General features: G+C 41.1%; 1 protein-coding gene across 2 annotated transcripts in view; it reads right to left on the reverse strand.

The window, feature by feature from the left end:
• The window catches only part of adcy8 (adenylate cyclase 8 (brain)), a 28,816-nt gene that overhangs the window by 4,972 nt on the left and 4,110 nt on the right, over positions 1-19,734 (reverse strand). Inside the window, exons 2-14 of one of the 2 annotated variants that reach the window (XM_028976265.1) lie at positions 12,647-12,796; positions 11,532-11,662; positions 11,017-11,128; positions 9,193-9,320; positions 8,955-9,113; positions 8,123-8,390; positions 5,524-5,703; positions 4,554-4,654; positions 3,140-3,341; positions 2,943-3,032; positions 2,672-2,844; positions 2,407-2,488; positions 470-628 (exon numbers count right to left, since the gene is read on the reverse strand). In XM_028976265.1, the coding sequence (XP_028832098.1) occupies positions 470-628; positions 2,407-2,488; positions 2,672-2,844; positions 2,943-3,032; positions 3,140-3,341; positions 4,554-4,654; positions 5,524-5,703; positions 8,123-8,390; positions 8,955-9,113; positions 9,193-9,320; positions 11,017-11,128; positions 11,532-11,662; positions 12,647-12,796 (1,935 nt within the window). The remainder of the gene's footprint in view (positions 1-469; positions 629-2,406; positions 2,489-2,671; positions 2,845-2,942; positions 3,033-3,139; positions 3,342-4,553; positions 4,655-5,523; positions 5,704-8,122; positions 8,391-8,954; positions 9,114-9,192; positions 9,321-11,016; positions 11,129-11,531; positions 11,663-12,646; positions 12,797-19,734) is intronic. The other variant, XM_028976266.1, reaches the window with a different exon arrangement.

Here is a 19,734-nt window from a genome sequence, read left to right on the forward strand (position 1 = left end):
CCCCCCCAACCGATTTTCTTAGAAGCTTTGGAGAGCAAATTCAGTCAACTTAGCTCATAAATAAAACATGCAGACTAGAGTATACACACCTTACACATAAAAAAAGAAAGAACTGTATAATTTGATGCTGTACTAGTAATTTGCATTATTTACCTTTTTATAGGAAGCTAATAAATGGACATTTTCATCGTATCTATCTCCATGTCACATTATTGGTTCTTAAATCCAGGACATGGGAATAGCCTACATTTTTTGTTTGTCCTGCTTTGTCTAATGGTTAGTTGACTCAGAATCACACTTGAAATCAAATCGAGGTCAACCAAATACCCAAGAACATTGTTAACCTAGTAACAATGAAGACTCTACCTAACCTTAAACTGGAGAGTTCCTAAACCAGGTCAGCTATTAACCCCAACACCTCCAACCCAATAACGTCTGGCCACACCTGAGCCTCAGCACACACCCATACCTCATTGTCCCTGTCTTTCTCCAGAAAGTGGCGGGCAACGTGACTGGGGAGAATGTTGCGGAGCATGTTCTCGTTGTGCTCCCTCAGCTCACGCATCTCATTGATCTCTTCCTTTGCCTGAACGCGCCACAGGAAATCCAGCCGTGCTGTGTATTCCAGCTGGGTGAACAGAGGGAGAGAAAGGAAGCAGAGACGGAGGGAGAGACTGAGAATTAGTGAATTTTCAATGCAAGCACAAAAACTGTGTGTGTATGTGTGCGCACGCTTGTGTGTTTGTGTCTGAATGAATGAGTTTACACACTCATGGGTGCTTTTGTGTGTCCACCAGAACAAAGGAAGGGCTCTGCAGACAAACCGCTTTATACACTAACGGCTTTTCAAAGAACTGTTTAAATGCACACATACACACACACACACACACACACACACAGCGATGCAGTCAGGCATGGAACTGCACGTCCCAAACACACAAACATACCCCAAATGAACAATTAACTCAGGCTCATTTGCATACATTTAAGCAGCCATTTAATTGTCACAGTTTAACGAGTGCAGAGGCTGGTGGCTGATGTTCCTCTATTGGATATTAATTTTGCCGACAGCCAGGAGCCTGAAGATGTGTCATTACAGTGGTGATGAACTCCACCAAATTTCATCTTAGGGTAGAGTGTGTGTATGTATGCGTGTGCATTTGTGTGTGTATGAACACACTGGAATGTATAATCAGTGTAGTGTAATATGCAATAGGTCCCCTGAATAGAAAGATGCCCTTTTGCTGTATTTAGATTTCTAATTAGTATGTGGCCACACAATCACAGCGCTCTATATTCATTAGGTCCCAATCTCATATGTGTCCTGGTAGATATATGATTTCTAGAGCCATTAAAAAACACTACAATCCATTTCTTGCCAGTGGGAAAAACAGATCTAATGAATTCACTTTTTTTTTTTCTTTCTTTCTTTCTTTCTCAAATGACACTGCACTCAGCCTTTTAGCTTCTTGTGGATGAAGATGGATGAAACTGAGACAAAGGGCTGGTAAATAACTCACAAAAGCCCAGAGAAGGAGAGCCTTCAAGGTCAAACCACAGTGTGATCTCTATCAGAATAATGAGACAGTTCACCTTCACCTTTACTCTTGTGTATAAAGAACTGGAGCACATCATTCGAGAGGAACCTTTAAATGCCTTTATTTAACACATTATCATTTTTTTCTGTGCTGGACCTGCAGCCTGCAGACATGGCTTGAGGCCAGCCCTGGATCTCACACACAGCACATCTTTCTTTGGGGGTGCCCGCTGCCCTACTTTTCACTACCGGAGTGGGTAAAAGCCGCAGCTGGATGCCACCGTGGAGAAAAGCCTGTTTTAGCTGTGCTGCTGAGAGTCGTGAGTCAGTGATATTCACAAAGCAGCGGATAAGGTCCCAGCCTCAAACACAGCATTTACCGAGAGCCAGTGACATGAGGAATCGCTTCTGATAGCCTTCTTTTTCACTGATGCCCAAGGAAACCCAACCACAATGGAAATAGTACATTTCTTATAGTACAAGAAAAATCCAGGCAGTTTAGTAAAGGGAAACAGCAAAGGAAACTAAAGAGAAAGCGCAAAACAACCCCCTCTCTTTTTTCATCAATGATAGAGTGTTTTAGTTTTGAAAAGCAACAAAGAGCTTCATTATGAGTGTGTATGTGTGTGTTTGTCTGCTTGTGTGTCTGTGTGATCTGCTGGATCAAAGAGAACAATTCAGCAGAGTGAACTTAAAAGGTTCCTATTCCCACAACAGGAGAAACCACAAACAAGGATGCACACAGAAACACATAAACGAACACACACACACACACACACACACACACACAGACCAATGTTCTCATGTGTTACTGCAACATTGACATTTTGAATGAATAGGTTATGTCTTTGTTTAATACCCATACATACCTGTTGTCCATGATAGAAGACTGCCAGTAGAAATATGGCCAGAAGCAGCAGGGACGTCTCCTTGGTTCCCAAAAAGCTCTTGCTGTAACCAAGGAAACCAGATAGAAATCTGAGTTTCTATAAGCTACTTATTAAATTATGTAGGTTAAGAGCACATAACATGGTAAAACTGTAAGAATATGAGATGATAGACAGTGAGCCGACACTCTGGGGATGGATGAGGATGTAATGGCTGGCAGTTACGAGCGCTGAGCTGAACACTGACCTGGCATTGAGGTGAATGGTATCATAGCGCAAGAACAGCTGGGTGTAGAAGGCCTCCGTCAGTAGCGAGTAAACGCCAATCATCACTAGCAGGACGGCCAGCTTCAGAACAGAGTTCAAGCGCAAGAACACGGCACAGGTCACCATAGCCAAGACCCCCGTAAACACAAAGTACTGAGGAGTGGAAACAAAGCAGCAATGGGCATACAGTGATAGAACGTGAGTACTGCTGATTTTGTCAAACACACACACACATTGAGAAAGTCACACACCTCAGGGTAGAAGCAGATGTCAGGCAATGCAACAGAAGCATTATATGTATGATTCCCAAATGTGCTGGACCTGTCAAACTCGCACCAAAGCTGGGAACAGAGATACAGGCATAGAATTATTTTAACAATGGAATTTTGGAATTATAGGGTTTTATCAGTCTCTGTAAGTTTCTGAAAGGATGCTGTGGGTTACGCACAATGTTAATGATGGCAGCCAGGAAGTTGATGATGATGGAGAGGACGGTGAGGGTGTTGCGTGCAGTATACGTCTCGTTCAGCCAACAGCACGCCTGGCGCAGTAGCAATGGCAAACACTTGTAGTCCTCTGCCGTTGTCACAACCACCAGCAGTAGATGCAGCAAGATCAATACTGAGAACTGGGTTACCATGGTTACCATCCTACAGATTTCACCATAAACACAAAAGGCCTAATGTGACTGTCAATCTTTTGCACTGAAATTAACAAACAAGCGAATATTCAAACCATAAATGTATATCATTAATTTATAATAGAATCTTACGAATATTCTAGATTAAAACAAAATGCATCTCCAATTACACGTTGGGACACTCTTCAAAATGTAAATAAAACTGTGCAATTGTCACAAATCCATATATTTTTCACAATAGAACATAGAAAACACATCAAATGTAGGTTAGATAGTAAGTATGGTAGAAGATACCGTAGCATCGTAAGACAAAACAAAACAAGGTCATGTTGACTTTCACATTTTTTACAACAGGCTATAAATGTCTAGAAACTGAAGAGAGTTGCTGGAGTTTTGGGAGAGGAATGTTGCCCCATTCTTGTCTGATTTAAGATTCTAGCTGCTCAACACCCCTGGACAGCAAGCAGGGTATTTCAGTTGTAACAGATGCAGTAGGTGGTTTGGGAGCATTTGTTGTTCTAATACCTGTATTTACCTTTCAGCATTGATGGGGCTTTTCCAAATGTGGAAGTTGCACTAATGCACCCCCATACCCTCAGAGATGATGAGCCAAATGGTTCCTTAAAACCATTTACACATCCTGCAGAAAGGCCAAGTTGAGTTGATCAAAAGATTCGAATCGTTTATATTATCCTGGTTATATTTTATTTATCTATAATTTAGATTTATGTCACATGACATACGTAGTTAAGTTGTTTGAGTTCCTTTTCATGCGTATCCTTGCAGCTTCGCTGGTATGTTTTTGTGTATCAGACAGTAGGTACAGGAAAACAAAAGTTGCCTCAGTCCTAAATAACTTAGGTCACACCTGCAGGTCACAAAGACATTTACCGCCACAAAACTATGAAGGTTTTAAAAAGCTGCTTAAAACACATTTGTATAACTGCCATTCTGCTCTGACTGAGAATGATACACTAGTTTTATTGTTAAATTCACTAGTTTATTTATTAAAAATCTTGCATATTGTTCATTGAATTGTCGCTTTGTTTATTATTTTTATATTGCACTGTCCTCTTAACTCACGTGTTATTAAGATCATTTAAATGTATAAATGAATAAATTAAATAAAAGAATAAGTTAAAACACAAGTGGGTAGGGCAGACTGACCCCGAGGTAGCTGGACCACTGTGATTTGATTAAAATATTAATGGGTGTGAGTTACCTGGAGGAGGGAAGGAGACTCTGTATGCCGGTGATGAAGAGCAGAACGATGAAGGCACAAACAAGGTTTGACTTAAACACCTCATCCCTCATCTGTGAATACTGAAGAAAAACACATTCATACACGCACACACAATGGTTAGTGCACATATGTAATGCACAAACACTTTAGAGTAACACACACACACACACACACACACACGCGTAAAAAAGGTCATTATGCCGCTACTGACCACAGGAGATAGAGGAATAGACCACAGAAACACACACTCACACACACAGAGTAATCATCAGCAGGGAACAGGGCCACTGTTAAACTGGTTGAGAGGCTAAATGGAAGCAAAAAGCAGACAACAGCAGGCAAAGGTGACAGTGAGGTGAACAAACACGAGCGATAAAACGCAAGCAGGTGGAAAAAACTATGCAAGCGGCATTTTTTTTTCCACGGGAGCAGAGAAAAATGGACAGGAGCATCCACGGACGACTGGTCATGAGTAAACTGAGAGGCAGTTTGTGCATTTGGCAGAACCAAACAGCTTTGCAAAAGTCACAACTCAAAACTCTCCACGTTTGATCAATCAGATTTATTAGTGGAATTGAAAGCACTGTGAAGGCCAGCAGGTCCGGGTGTGAACCTGTCCGTGTTTAACCTGTTTAAATGCAGTTTAGTAAATATTCATAAGAACACAGTGCTACACTGAAACTTAATTGTTGAGCACCAAGGTTTCTGGGTTAACGGAACAAGGAATTAATCATTTATGGTAAGTTAATTTATTTATAACCAGTATTAAATCTGTACAAATTAGGTGATGATCGGGGGATTCTCTGTAATGTACATAGATCTTTTATGTGTGCATAATTCTGTGCATAAACCTTCAGATTACTCATGATGGGTGTCTGAAGCAAGTCTACCTTACCAACAAACACACACACAACCCACACCACACGCGCACACACTCACACGCAGCTACCTTTTCCTCCAGCCGTGAGTCTCTAAAGGTCAGACAGACGGGTGTGAGGTAGTCCTGGCTGCGCAGCGCGATGGGGGTGTGTGTGTAAGTGTGTCTCTGGGCCCTGGGAGGGGCATGCACTGCCTGGGCCAGAGGAGACGGCAGCAGACTGAGAGACTGCCTCGTGAGAACAGCCAAAGTCTACAGGAGAGACATGCACACACACACTGACTCGTGAGAACAGCCAAAGTCGACTGGAGAGACATGCGCACGCGCACACACACACACACACACACACACACTTGCTCACACATATACACACACTGTGCTGTGAAACAGCCATAATGCAGTCCAGACAGGATTCCATGGGGTCCACAAAAACGCAAAACAGACACACATATATAGGCACAATCCTTTTTGAGAACGACCTGGGTTTACAAGAGAGAGATCCACACATGCACAGACACACAATATGTCAATTCTGTGGTAAATCAGAATGCTGCTATTCTGGGATACTCATCACCACTCAGACCCTGACTGTGGAAAAATGACACTAAGGGGGTTAGACCAGGACAGGCTCAGAGTGGTGCACACAATCTGAAGAGGGCAGTCAGGGGAGTGAGGAATTGAAGAACCGGTCACAGTAACATGAACAGACCATTGCTTTTATGGCCTCTGTCATTTTCATCTAAAAGACCACACACACCAAAAGAAGAGACCTGATGGTGACACGTCTCCAACAACATTCAGCAACATGGATCCATACAATCGTACCAATAACATGTGTTAAATTTGTTTTCTGTTCAGTCTACAGGCCACAAGTGAAAGTGAATTAAGTGTTTAGTGTTATATTACTAAAGCAACCAGCACCAGAGGAATCAGAGGTTGGTCACAGAAAAGAAAATGGCAGAAAAATTGGGAAAAGTGTGAAAAGATTTTCAAAAAATCAACAAAATTCTTAATATGTGAGTGTTTAACACTTCCTTCTTAACTGGCATGTGGGTGTAATCCATTGAATGCTGGTGCAGGGATTACAGATTATGATGTGGATTTATTCCCCAGTAATCTGGGTTATTCCAGGTTTACTCCTGACTGTGTGAAGATGCGAGCAGCACCAACATTTCCAACAAAAATGTACACTGCAAAAACCCACACTCTGAGAAACAACCTGCTCATTTCGACCCTATAGATTTGAAGTTCTAAGTAACACATGCACACACACACGCAAACTGAAACCTGCAGGAGTCGATACAGAAAAGAATGAAAACTGGATCTTGAAGGAGAAAAAGAGAAAGGGGTGGATGGGATGGAGAGTAAGGGAAGGAGGCTTGTATGACAGAAAAAGATTCTGGGAAAAGAATACTACTTCTAGAGAGTCCCATTTTGTCTCCATAGCAACCCAGTCTTTGAACACAGAGTAAGTCTCTCTCTCTCTCTCTCTCTCTCTCTCTCTCGCTTTCCCTTTTACAGACACACACTCATAGTCAGTACACACATGCAGGACACACAACTACATAAAGTGCATATTTACGTGCAACAAACTCAAGTGTGAGCATGTTGTTAAACCATAAAAGTTAGAGGTGTGAAAGTGGCGGAGCATGATCTTAGTAAATGCATGAGAAATGAACATCTAAATATATGTTACAGTGGAACATTTAGAGTTAATTGCCCTCATTCACACACACACATGCATACACAAAGTACAACACACAACGCATAAAGTGCCGAAACAGTGCGGTTCAGGGCACCATGGTAACCTAGCTTTCTTTGCTTATAATGTTGAAAGGTCAGCCGACGTGAACTTATAAACCCAGCCTGGGAGCTGGATGAGTGTGTGTCTTACGAGGATTCCTCCTGACCTTCATGGACTAGTAGGCGTGTGTCTGAGTGTGTGTGTGTTGTGGGAGGAGATATGTAAGTGGCATTTGGGGTGAATAAGTGAGTGGGGGAACATGCATTTATATCTGTTTTAGAAACCATCTGACACTTGTGTTGAAAATTCCTCTGTACTTATGCCACTTAATATCACTTTATCACCACAACAAGATATGTTCATACTTCAGCATGATGTGTTGGCAAAGTGTCAATCACCATATTCAGCACTGATTAAACATTTTCCTATTATGTCATTGACATAGATGCCACAGAATACATTTATTTCAAAAGTCACTAGGAAAATGCTTATTTTCAAAATATATAGATTAATTTAAAGTGCTTACTGAAAGTCTCATGGCAGGCTTGGATTTAAGGAGTGAATTTAGGTATCTACATATTCATAACACCTACATTACATGTCTACAACATCTCAGTAAACATAAAAATCTAAAAACCAAACAGGGCTAATTAACGTGTGTGTGAGAGGGTTTGTCTAGGTCTATGGGGAGATTTATGAGGAGTTATGTGTGCTAAAAAGCAGGTTGTGCACATGTGTAAAATGGTGGTTGTGAGTATGAGAGAGTGTGTGTGTGGGGGGCTGTTATGCAGGTTCAATTATATGTATAGAGGGAAGAAGGTGGTTTATATAAACAGTTTTGTGTAAGTTAGCACGTCTGTGGGTTCAGTGTATAGGGAGCCTTAGTGAGTGTGTGCATTGCCGTGTGTGTTTCAGTGACTGACTCACGTTCTGTTTGCCCATGATGTTGTGAAAAGGCAGCTCTGGGCTCCAGCTAGGCTCGGTGAAGGTGGCGTTTGAGGCCCGCTGCTCCTGAGGGTTGGCATCGCGTGGTGCTTCCTCAGGCAATGCTAGCAGGCTCTCCTCCGGTTGCTTGATAAGAAAAGTCTGGATGTTGTGTTTGCGCAGGAAGTCATTGCGCTCCTGCCCGTGGCCCTCCTCCACCTCATAGTGGCCATTCAAACAGTCCAGCGCTGCCTTTGAGATATGGATCCTCCTGAAAACACATTTACACACACACACACACACACACACACACACACACACACACACACACACACACACACATATACCAAAGAGTCATACCTCATTAAAATAAACAAAATATAAAAATAACTTAATAAATGTATTTGCTACATTAATGCACAACACACCACTGAATCCATTTATGGAAATGTATTCAGTATTCGGTCATCTCTACATTTTGTTTATATAATTTTTCGAATTGTAGTCAAGCAGGAAAAGAGGGGAATGTATGAGAAACAAGATCAAATATTTGATGGGTAGAGCCAAACAGAATGCTTTGTGTGTGCGTGAGTGTGTGTAATCAGGGTGAAAGTGTTTTAGGGTTTTTGGTTTCATCATGAAAAAGAAGTAATTCTGTGATGGACAGATAATCACTTCATAAAAGAGTTTCAAAGAATGGGAGAGAGGATGATAAAGTTTTCAACAGACAGACTAAGTGTTCTGAGATTTCATGGCTTATCTTGTCACTGGTAGTATTGTAACTGGTTGCACTGGTCAGGGTGGTTGATAATGGTGGGTGCTTTATGTTCTGTACCCTGGTATCCCTCCAGACTCCAGTTTGTTGGCAATGTCCACATCCCAGGACCACACGTCGAACTGCCACTTCCTCAGACCCAGGACCCCACACAGCACCGCGCCCGAGTGGATCCCGATCCGCATGTCTATGTCGTGCTTTGTGCGAGAACGAACATACCTGCAGCAAATCACACAAATGCTAGTTGTTGGAGTGTTTACTCTTTTTTTTAGTTAAATCAAAATACTAAGTGTCTTACCTGATCGTTTTGATCATGCTGAGTCCCATCTCCACACAGCAGTGGGCGTGGTCAGGGCGAGGCTCTGGTAGGCCTGAAACGCAGTAGTAGCAATCGCCCAGGATCTTGATCCTCAAGCAGTGATTCTCCTGATTGGACAGAGGAGCAGAAGTACAGCGTACCATCACGTGACCTTTCAAATCCTCCACCCCCTTGTCACATGACTTTTCCACAGCTAGCTCCACTATGGCCACAGCTGCCATTCTATACCTACTGTATTTCAAATGTATTACAGTTTAGTCTTTCACAGACTATTCTATTCCTATTTATGATGACTAGAAATTGGGTTATAAGAGCAGCTGGTCTTTCTTTTCAGACATATGCCCCATTTTAATATGTGAATTATTCATTAATTATTAATTACGGGCAGATTTACATATCACCTCATGCACAGATGGATATTTGGAACTGCAGGAAAATGGGCCAACTGTATTTGAATGTGTGTTTGTCATATTTTACCACAGTTTGCTCTCCAACATGGACTTCAGATCAGCTGAGAGGAATCCTGTCAGCAACATTATCTAATTGGCTGAATCTGGTTAGCACTCAGATGCATTGCCTTTATTACATTATTACATTATTCTGCCGCTTTGCACCACATGGCCAGCTGCTGCCTGAATGACATTGCATAGGAACAGATGTATTATTTTCTTACGGAAGATAAATCTCAACCTTCACAGTAAGGCTTTTTATTCAGCCATAAATATAACAGCCATAAATAAATATAAAAGGCTAAACTGCAGTATAACACCCTGGAGGGAGTGCTATCATGTGAGATATTGGCACTAGGATGCTGCAGCTACAGGCAGAAGGCCGCAATTTCATGATGAAACACTCCCGTCACATGAGTGCTCCGCACTGTTCTCACGTGAGAGGACCAGGAAGACAGTGACAGGTGATTCCCGTTCTATTTAATCAGCGTTGACCTGACAGCCCTTGCTCAGACATTGAGTTCAACTCTCTGATTCAAGTAAGCCCGATCTCCTCTCCTTGCCAAACGTGTCATTTGTTTGTTTCTTCCCTGTTTCTCTGTGTGAACACCAGTACTGGGACTGATTTGTGTTAATAGGTCATGTTCACAGGCGATACTTACCTGCTCTTTTGCTCCATTCTGCAATTGGGTTCACTTGTATCATGTACATTGTTGTGTCAGCATGCTTAATCGCTGACAACTCCCTTGAATGAATTTCTCACCTTTATCTATAGGTGTCTGTCATGCATGAATGTGTGTCTAGTGAGTGTTATCTCATAGTTTGTGTGCACAACTATGAGATAAAGTGATAATAACCACAATATAATGTATAATTATACTAGTACTGGACATTTATGGCATTTTTCAGGATGCAAAGCACTACATTGGAGCTGAAATCATTTCCTAAAACGCTGACCAGCTTGTTAAGAGCAGTTTAGAGCTCATCCTGACTGCATAGTGGATTTAAAAATAATTGATTCAAACAACATCCTGTAAGTCCTGTAATGTCATCCTGAAATGCTTGAATATAATATGCTTGTGGATTAAATATCAAGTTTCTATTTGAGCATCTCTTTCTAAAATGCATTTGTAAATTTGTACATGCTATTGTTTGTGTGTTATTGTGTAGGTATTTATGAACAGGTTGTGTCTGTGTGGAAATGCATGTGTGCATTTGTGTATGTTTTCAAGTGCATGTGCAGTCACAGTCATTTTTTTTTGTTGTGATTAAATTTTGTGTTTGAGGATGTAATTGCATGCTTATGCTTATATGTGCATGTGTTTATGTGTGTGTGTGCGTCCTTATGTCTTACATGTGCCAAGCGATCAAAGCGGGCAAACAGCTCATTAAGCATCCTGACCAGCTCCTGTGCACTCAAAGTGGTGGAGAGATTGGTGAAGCCCTTCACATCCGCAAACAGGATGCTGCAAACAATGACACCAAAGCAACACGCTCATCAAAAGACACCTGACTATTACACCAGCTCATGATTTACCTCTCTGTACCTTTGACTGAATGTGCGATGTAAAGCACATTCAATAATCCATCCCATGACATTATCCCTTTATTACACACAATACACACACGTCCTGCCATTATTATACAGCAGTCAAAACATTCTACAGGTCGCCGGCAGAGAAGCACCAGTTAATGTGACACACAGCAATCCACACACCTCTGAAACGAGCTTTTACATTACAACCAACATCTTCCTATTTTCAAACAGCAGCTTAGCCTCACAGGTGGCTGATAAGCATTGTGGGGGTAATTACCGCCTCGCTCTGAGTCAGGGTGATATCTGGCGGTGGCGTAATGGCTACGGGTTACCTGACATTCTCGTAGCGGTGGATGTAGATCCTGTGGAATTGATGTTGCAGCGTCTCGTCCTCCACGTTGGTCATGTCATTAATCATCTCCAGCACCACAAAGCGTGGCAGCACAGACAACACCAGCCGCTCCTGAGAAAAAAAGAAAAAGGGTTTCCGGGTCACTGCCAGTTCATGCTGTGGAAATAGGAAATGCCTGGTCTGTATGACAGCTGGTGGGCCTCGGCATGAGTCAGGACCTCAGGACCCCATTTAGAGGCTGAAAGAACCCCTAACAAGTATCACCCAGGCACTAAGGTGTTCACCCTGGTGATTCTTTGTGGGTCTTTCAGATCTTCCTCGCAATCACAGTACATCCTACTAGTTGGATACTTTTGCAAGGAACAAACAATGTTTGCCTTTTTATTTTCTCTGACAGACAAAACCACCATTTTCACAATTTCCTTAACATGAATAAACATGGGAAATGTGTTGGCATGTAATTTACAGGCAGGCTGAATTTGTGTACGGGTTGAGTGTGTATGAATATGTGTGTGTCTGTGTGTACAGTACTGTGATTGGCTGTGCGTAGTGAAGACCCCAATAAACCCCACTTCAACCAACGACCTGAGAGCACTCTCAGTCGAGAGGGTGGTGGTGGTGGTTGGGGGATGTGTCGGGGTGGGGTGAGAAAAAAAAAATACAAAAAGAGAGAGGTGAGAGAAGAGAGAGGTGAGAGAAGAAAGAGTAGAAATGAAGGGGAAGTCACGGATCAGTGGAATAAAATGTGACACCAGGATCTTCCATCTTAAAATGTCTTTCTTGGCTCCTTCATTTTTAATTCATGAATAATTTCACCTTAGAGTTTGTGAGCTATGAGTTTTTTACATTTCACATTTCACATTATCACAGTATATTAAACATACACACATGACAGATATTAATTTTTTCATCAGATGTGTTGTGTAATGGTCTATGGTCATGACCATGTTATGTATGTTTAAGTACCTACTAAATGTAATATGATTCTAATCCTAAACTTAACCTCAGTAACCTAAAGAATATCCTTTGGTGCATACACACACACACACACACACACACACACACACATACACACAAACATGAGGACAGAATCACCTGTCTCTGGTTCTCGGTCTCCAGGCGCAGACGGGCCTCCATGCAGCGTCGCGTCTCCAGGAAAGCCTGCCTTTGGGCACGGTCCGATAGGTAGGAGATAAACACACCTGCCACATTCATACACATAAACAAGCCTGCCTGTGCCAGCAGCTACACACACACACAAGCGCAGAAAAAGAAAAAAACGCATACATGCAGTTATACTTTTTATCCTGGGGTAATATGTATAGAATACAACACAGAAGCAGTGAGAAGGAAAAATGATGATATTTAGGTCTCTGATACACACACAGATGCACTCTGCTCATTCAACAAAAGTAATCATCAGCATGAGAGGCCAACAAAACATTATGAAGTCCCACACGTGGCATTTATAACAAATATCACCTTGCAGGGCTATAAATAAAGATGTGTCGTTCTAAGCATTCAACATGAACAGCTCCAGTTTTCCAGCTGGTTTCGGGTCTGTGTAAATGTTTTGGCCATGTTTTAATTCTGGGAGACTGTCTCCATGAATCTTCACTCAGGTTGTAGACATCACTCCCACTGCCTCGGGTCTCCCTCCTGGTTGTCCTTGTACCTTGGAAATACATTTTGCCCTCCATTATCATGAGCTCCTCAGCTACTGAAGCCTCTTTACGTTATTCTGCCACTAGCACACATTGCAGTGTTCTTGGGATGATGCACAGCATCAGCCTTGCGGCATAGCACAGAACTTCTATTTTGGTCTCATCAGACCATAAAATCTCCTACCAATTAGTCTCCCACATTCCTTCTGGAAGAATCTAGCCGCAAGCCGATGTGATCTTTTCTTTCTCGTCTTGAAACAATGTTTTGCCTTGTTGTTTTAATTTATGAAGAATCCAGCATAATGACGCACCTTCAACTGTTTCCTTTAGAGATGCCCTAGGCCTCTCAGAAGACTAGCTGACAAGTGCCATTCTCGCATGAACGCGCACTTCTTCAATGCTGCCTGCCCTGGGCTGATTCTCGCTTATGCAGCATTCTCTTCATTCCATTTTGATGGACTTAAACGCACTCCAGAGGATATGGTCCTCCTACCCTCGCATCTGTTCTGGGTATTAAGTGCAATAAACTAGATTGGCTCAAAATGTTCGATGGTCTTTTAATACAAAAGACAAACTTGAAGCCTTTTGACTGCATGTCGGCCACATGCCCTTATGTGTGTCACTGCAGTGTAATAAAATTTGAGCCTTTGTGTGTGCACGTGTGAGACAGACTAACCAGAAGAGACCTGTACCCATTATGACAAAAATTAAAAATTAATGAACTGCCTTTCAGGACTCAAAGGAACATGCCCATCTTTCGTCATGGAACAAAATCCAATGCCTGTGTGTGTGTGTGTGTGTGTGTGTGTGTGTGTGTGTGTGTTTGTGTGTGTGGTAGACCTATTGACCCAATTAAAAGAAGATAAGACACACACAGACACCGCTGGACAAAGCAGAGCAAAGCTGATGGATGAAGCGATTAATTCTGCTTTAAGGTGGGAATTGCAGAGAATCTGATGCAAAAAACATCAATGCAATAAAACATTAATAAGTTGTCCATGATAACAATGATATAATAATAATGCTACTTCTGGGATGCTTAATGTTGCAGTGCAGTTCTCTATAATACAACCATGATGTAAGTGTAGAAGAAGACTGAAGAAGAAGTACAATTTCCAAAAATAAAAAGAAGATTTTTATGATGTCAATCCATTTAAAATCCATTTCAGTTCATTGGTCTGTTTTTCTTTTGCAAAAACAGTTTCTCTCACATGTTTAAGTGTTTAACGCTCATGATCGATACATCAATACAGGATATCAATACGGGATACCCACATATCAATAATGTGTACCGAAAGCATAACAATATTGCCTTAACGATTGTTCGTCCCACCCCTGCTTCACTCCTATTTATGCAAAATAATGAGTATTTAAAACTGGAGTTCTGGGAGGGAGTGTACACAAAGGAGTAATAATACACACAGCTTCTCAGGCAGACACACACATCGTTCCCACACCGCTAGAACATCGGGGCATGTTCACAGGTCTGAGGCATGAGGACGGGGTGACCACTCACAACACCTTTAATGCAATCAGTGGGGAATTCAGAGGGCGTGGAGCTTCCCGGCAGAACATGCAGTTATACCAAGCCCTCTACTTTAATTTTCAACATCCTGATTAATCTGATTACAATCTCAATTCACATTTCACTTTTTTTTGGTCCTGTGACCTCTGACCTTCAACAACAAAAAAATGAAACATTTTTGCATGTTTATTTCTGATAATTTGAGTTTAAACAAGAACAGTGAAGCTCACAGATGCATAACCCTGTAGTTGCATGAGAATGGCACAATAAAACAAAATCTTCTCCAATCACTCAGACCCCTGGGACCAGTACCACAGACAGCTCCTCTGTATTATTCAACAACTACATGAAATTACAGCACAAGTACAAGCACAGAAACAAAGTCGCGAGTCCCTGGGAGTTTAGGAGGTAAACGAACTTTCACCCCAGAACAAATTCAAGAAGACAGCAATTTTAATTAAACTAAAAGTGATATTTATTTAAGCAATACATGATAGGGAGTGCAAGACCGCAGGATATTGGCACTGGTGTGCTGCAATCGCAGATGACAAACGTATGTTCTTTATCACCTTGAGATTGCAGTATTATTGTTGTAAAACCAATTATGCAATAGTCTACCAGTTAATACTTATTTAATGGCTTTTGTGACAATAAAATGTGTAAATTTGAAAGAAAAAAAATTCATTGTCATTGTCATTGTGAAACACGGCACAGCACATGGTGACACAACAAAATGTGTCCTCTGCTTTTAACCATCACCCTTTGTGAGCAGTGGGCAGCCATGAAAGGCGCCCGGGGAGCAGTGTGTGGGGACGGTGCTTTGCTCAGTGGCACCTTGGCGGATTGGGATTCGAATCGGCAACCTTCTGATTACAGGGCCACTTCCTTCCTAGGCCACCACTGCTCCGTAAAAATGCCCTGACCCAAATTTAATCGTGTAATCAGATATCATTAATTTATTGTTATTTAATTTTGGACAGGTTCAGAGGGCACATTTGCTAATTTTGCGTACTTTTTATTTATTGAAATTGCAAGAGAAATAAATACAACCCTGTTTACTATGTATTGCTGCAACAACTGCTGTATTACAAATAATCCTGTTTCCATATTATGGTGGTACAGTGATATACTGGGTAATAAATGAAGGTGATAATAATGAAGATTATGATTAGGAGGATGTGAACTCTCACGAAAGGCTTAAAATAGGCACTGAACCCCAGCTGTGGGTGATGTAACTGTGTGTAATCATTAGCACTTTTATACAATTACAGCTTTCACCGAGCATCTCTCTCTCACACACACACACACACAGATGTGCACAAACACAAGATACTAGTCCAGACATGCCTGCACACCTGCTGCTCAACAAAGAGCAACACCTCAAGCAAATAATACTATTAATATACTGTGTGCGTGTGTGTGTTTGGTGCATGCCTACATGTTTGTGTGGTAGACATACCAATATTTTTTTTCCGTTAAAGTGTCCTCACAACCTCATAAAACACAAGCACAAAGGTCAGCGATGTGGACAGTTTTAATGAGTGCCTGTTACTGCTTAAACCAGAAAAGGAAAAAAATTGTATTTTAAGCAAGAACACCATAAAACATAGAAACTGATAAATATGGAGGAAACCTGCACATGGGGGTCGAACCTGTGTGCTTTTTCTTACAGATTCAGACAGTATCTAATAATGTCTCTGATCAGGGGAAGGCTAGTGCTGCTTCAGCACTAAAAGACATTTACCATGAGCTTTTTAGCCCTAGGTCTAAACAAGGGCCATCTTGTTCTGTTTCATAATAAGACAATTGTATTTTGTACAATTGTAGGCATGTGTTAGTGAGCTGTGTTATTGAGGGCCATGCTGCGTCATTGCATAATAAGCTTGAAAATAGTTTTTTTTTTCCCTGCCCTTTTGAATTATGGCGAAAAATGTTAGTAATTTGAGCTAGATTTGGTTTCCAGATTTAGTATTTAGGATAAATGAGATACCCAATGAATGCCAAACTCAAGTCTATTGAAACACATTTATACAAAGGAAGAATTTACTTAAATAGTTAATAACGTCACCAATAAAATTAGTCTCCCACCAGCATATAAGGCCTATTTCCGACTATAGTCACACAGATAAAAGTGCATATGGAGTGCTATGAAGGCCAAAGAATAAATAAATAAACAAATAAATGAAAACATCAATAATTAAATTATAAAGCGTGTCACTGTTTACTTAAAATGGAAAAAAAACATAATTAATTAATGTAATGTGATATGAAATAAATACAACTTTATTTAATAATTTATTAAATATGTCTTATTTATATAATTCACAATTCAGCACATTAGCGCAAAAAAAAAAAAAATCGCTACCCTGTGAAACGGTATCAGCACTTCATATCGCGAGCCATAAGAAATGGCTCTATGTTAAATGATCTCATTTACATCATGCATCAACTGGCTGTAAAGGCACATATGATGACTGCACATAAACAAGCCAAGTATGTCTGTGCAGCCACATGAAAAAAGAGATCCATCTGTACCTTGTTGTGCTAATTATTAATAAATTATTGTACACTGTGGGATACATCGTACAGAGGGTACAATTATGGTACAAATATGTACAAATTCAAATTTTGAATTATGTTAAAATCCTCTGCCGCTGTGACCAATAAAAAGAATAACAAAGATGGAGGAGAGGTTTATTATAACAGTGATAATTAGTTGATTTAAGCAATTTAATTCATCTTTTTATCTTACCACAAAACTGTGAGGAAGGCGGTATGCTGGAGAAAAATGTCTGATGCTACATGCCAGCCATGTGCGTTATGACAGTGAACGTTGCTTGTTTTTGGCAGTGTACATGAATTAGAAATACTATTGTTGACTGAAATAATGACGCATAGTTACAAATCATGAGTGCGGTGCACAGTGATGGTGTTCACCGTCAATTTGTTGAGTCGTTCTTTTCAACAATGTGAGGATTTTTGGGCTCTTGATACTGGACTGTTTGGCCACCCCTAATTTAGTAGATTTAATATTTAATAAGATAAATGCTGCTCTCTTGTAGACCGCTGAAAAATTCGCTAGTTTGCTTATTAGAAATAACAGTAGTGTCACGGTGGAGTGTGATGGAGCAGCATATTATTGGAAAAAAAAAATGGTAAAAAAATAAATAAATAAGTTTAGAAGCATAAAAAGAAACCACTCACTTCAAACTTGTCTAGATGGGAAATGAAAGACAAAGCGAAGATGAGATGCATGAGGTTGTCTTATACAGACCTGAACGTGAGTGGATGTTTATCAGTGCCGACAAAGAAAGACACAGTAGAAGGCACTGGTGGAAAAGTTCATATATCAGGAGCGTCCGCTCAGTGGGGCGAGGCCAAACACCCCATTTGTCTGGCTGGAGGGGCGTGGGTGTGACAAGCAGTTAACATTCCCTCCTCTGTCCGCTATAGTAATGACTGGCAGTTTGTTCTGCCTGCTGCTGGATCAAATTAAGAGGTCTGTGACAGTGCCATGTTAGCAATTTTATTTCAGCTGAGCTCTGAATGCTGAGGCTCACGGTGCAGCAATTTAAGCAGGGAAACAAGAAGCTGCATAAACACCGGTTTTAAAAAAGCCCCCATTAACATCATGTCAGTCAAAATACTCCTTATATTTTTTTTTCCAGCCATGCAAATGGATGCAGCAAAAGTGACAGATGAATCGGTTCTCGAAGTGTTTGTCTGTCAGAGTGTTCGCAATCAAACAGGAAAAACATCATCATGCAGAATCATGCATCTGCGCTGCTATTGTTTTTGACAAATTCTTTCACTGCTAGAAATAGAACCACACAAAGAAAAAAGTGGTTTAATGTATCAAGCCCACTGACCCAGGATCAAGGTCATATTCATTACCTGCCATATGGGTAAATCTAGCCTGCACTATGACACATAGATTATTTGTCATAGCAATAAGGACCATGAGGCTGAGTATCTGCTATTTTTTTTATCAAAGTTTAGGTTAATGTTTACATCATTAACCTTAAGCCTCATTAACCATGATAAAATGATTGCAGTATATGGTCTATAGTGGCTTATTGCTTCTTATAAAACAGTCATGACAACTGCATGATTACATACTCTTAATATCCCATACATTTAGTTTAGTAATAATCATAATGCATTCAAGCAATTTTCCTCCATGTAATGTAGTTAATTAACGGGTTACAATTGCCTAGCAACATGTCAGCAGAAACAACACAAAAGCCCCTCTTGGTGTATCAATACATACCTCAGATGGCTTGCAGGTGTGAGATTGTGGAGCCTTTAAAGTCTTATTTTAGGACCGGAAAGAAAACGCTTCATAAACTGATAAATCATAAATGACCTTGAGCATAGAACAAGAGCGTGAATGGAGGCTGTGTCTGCGGACAGTTCTTAGACGCAGATTTTGGAGGAAATTTGGATGAGCGTATTTCAAAGTAAATGTAAGAAGCAAGTTCTGGGAGAATCTGTTATGCGTGGCCAAGTCGGTTTTCCTGTTGAAGACCGGTCTTAACTACGTCTTTGTGTGTTAGAAAGAGTGTGTGTGTCAGCTGCCTCTCAAGACACCGACATGTGAGTAGCCACCATATGACCCTGGATTCACTCTCCCAACAGAAGCTCTATGTGTGTGTGTGTAGACGGATGTGGGTGGATGTGTGTGAACACATGCATGAACTGCTTTGAAAGCTGACATGTACAAACAACCTGACAGGGTGTTTGCTTGATCGCATATGACTTAGTGTTTGTGTTCAATGTGTGTGTGTGTGTGTGTGTGTGTGTGTGTGTGCGTGAAAGAGAAGAAAAAAAACGTGACGTTATTGTTGTGGCTGTGATGGGGGTCTCGGGGCTTATGCTGCTGATATTATTCTTTGTGCTGAAGGGTGTGCAATACTGTCTAAGTAAATGTGCTGTATGGGCAGTGAACCTACTGCTGTCAGGGCGTGGAAGCCGCTGTGATGGAAATGTATGTA

The sequence above is a fragment of the Denticeps clupeoides genome, chromosome 4, assembly GCF_900700375.1.
Source record: "Denticeps clupeoides chromosome 4, fDenClu1.1, whole genome shotgun sequence".
NCBI classification, from domain to species: Eukaryota; Metazoa; Chordata; class Actinopteri; order Clupeiformes; family Denticipitidae; genus Denticeps; species Denticeps clupeoides.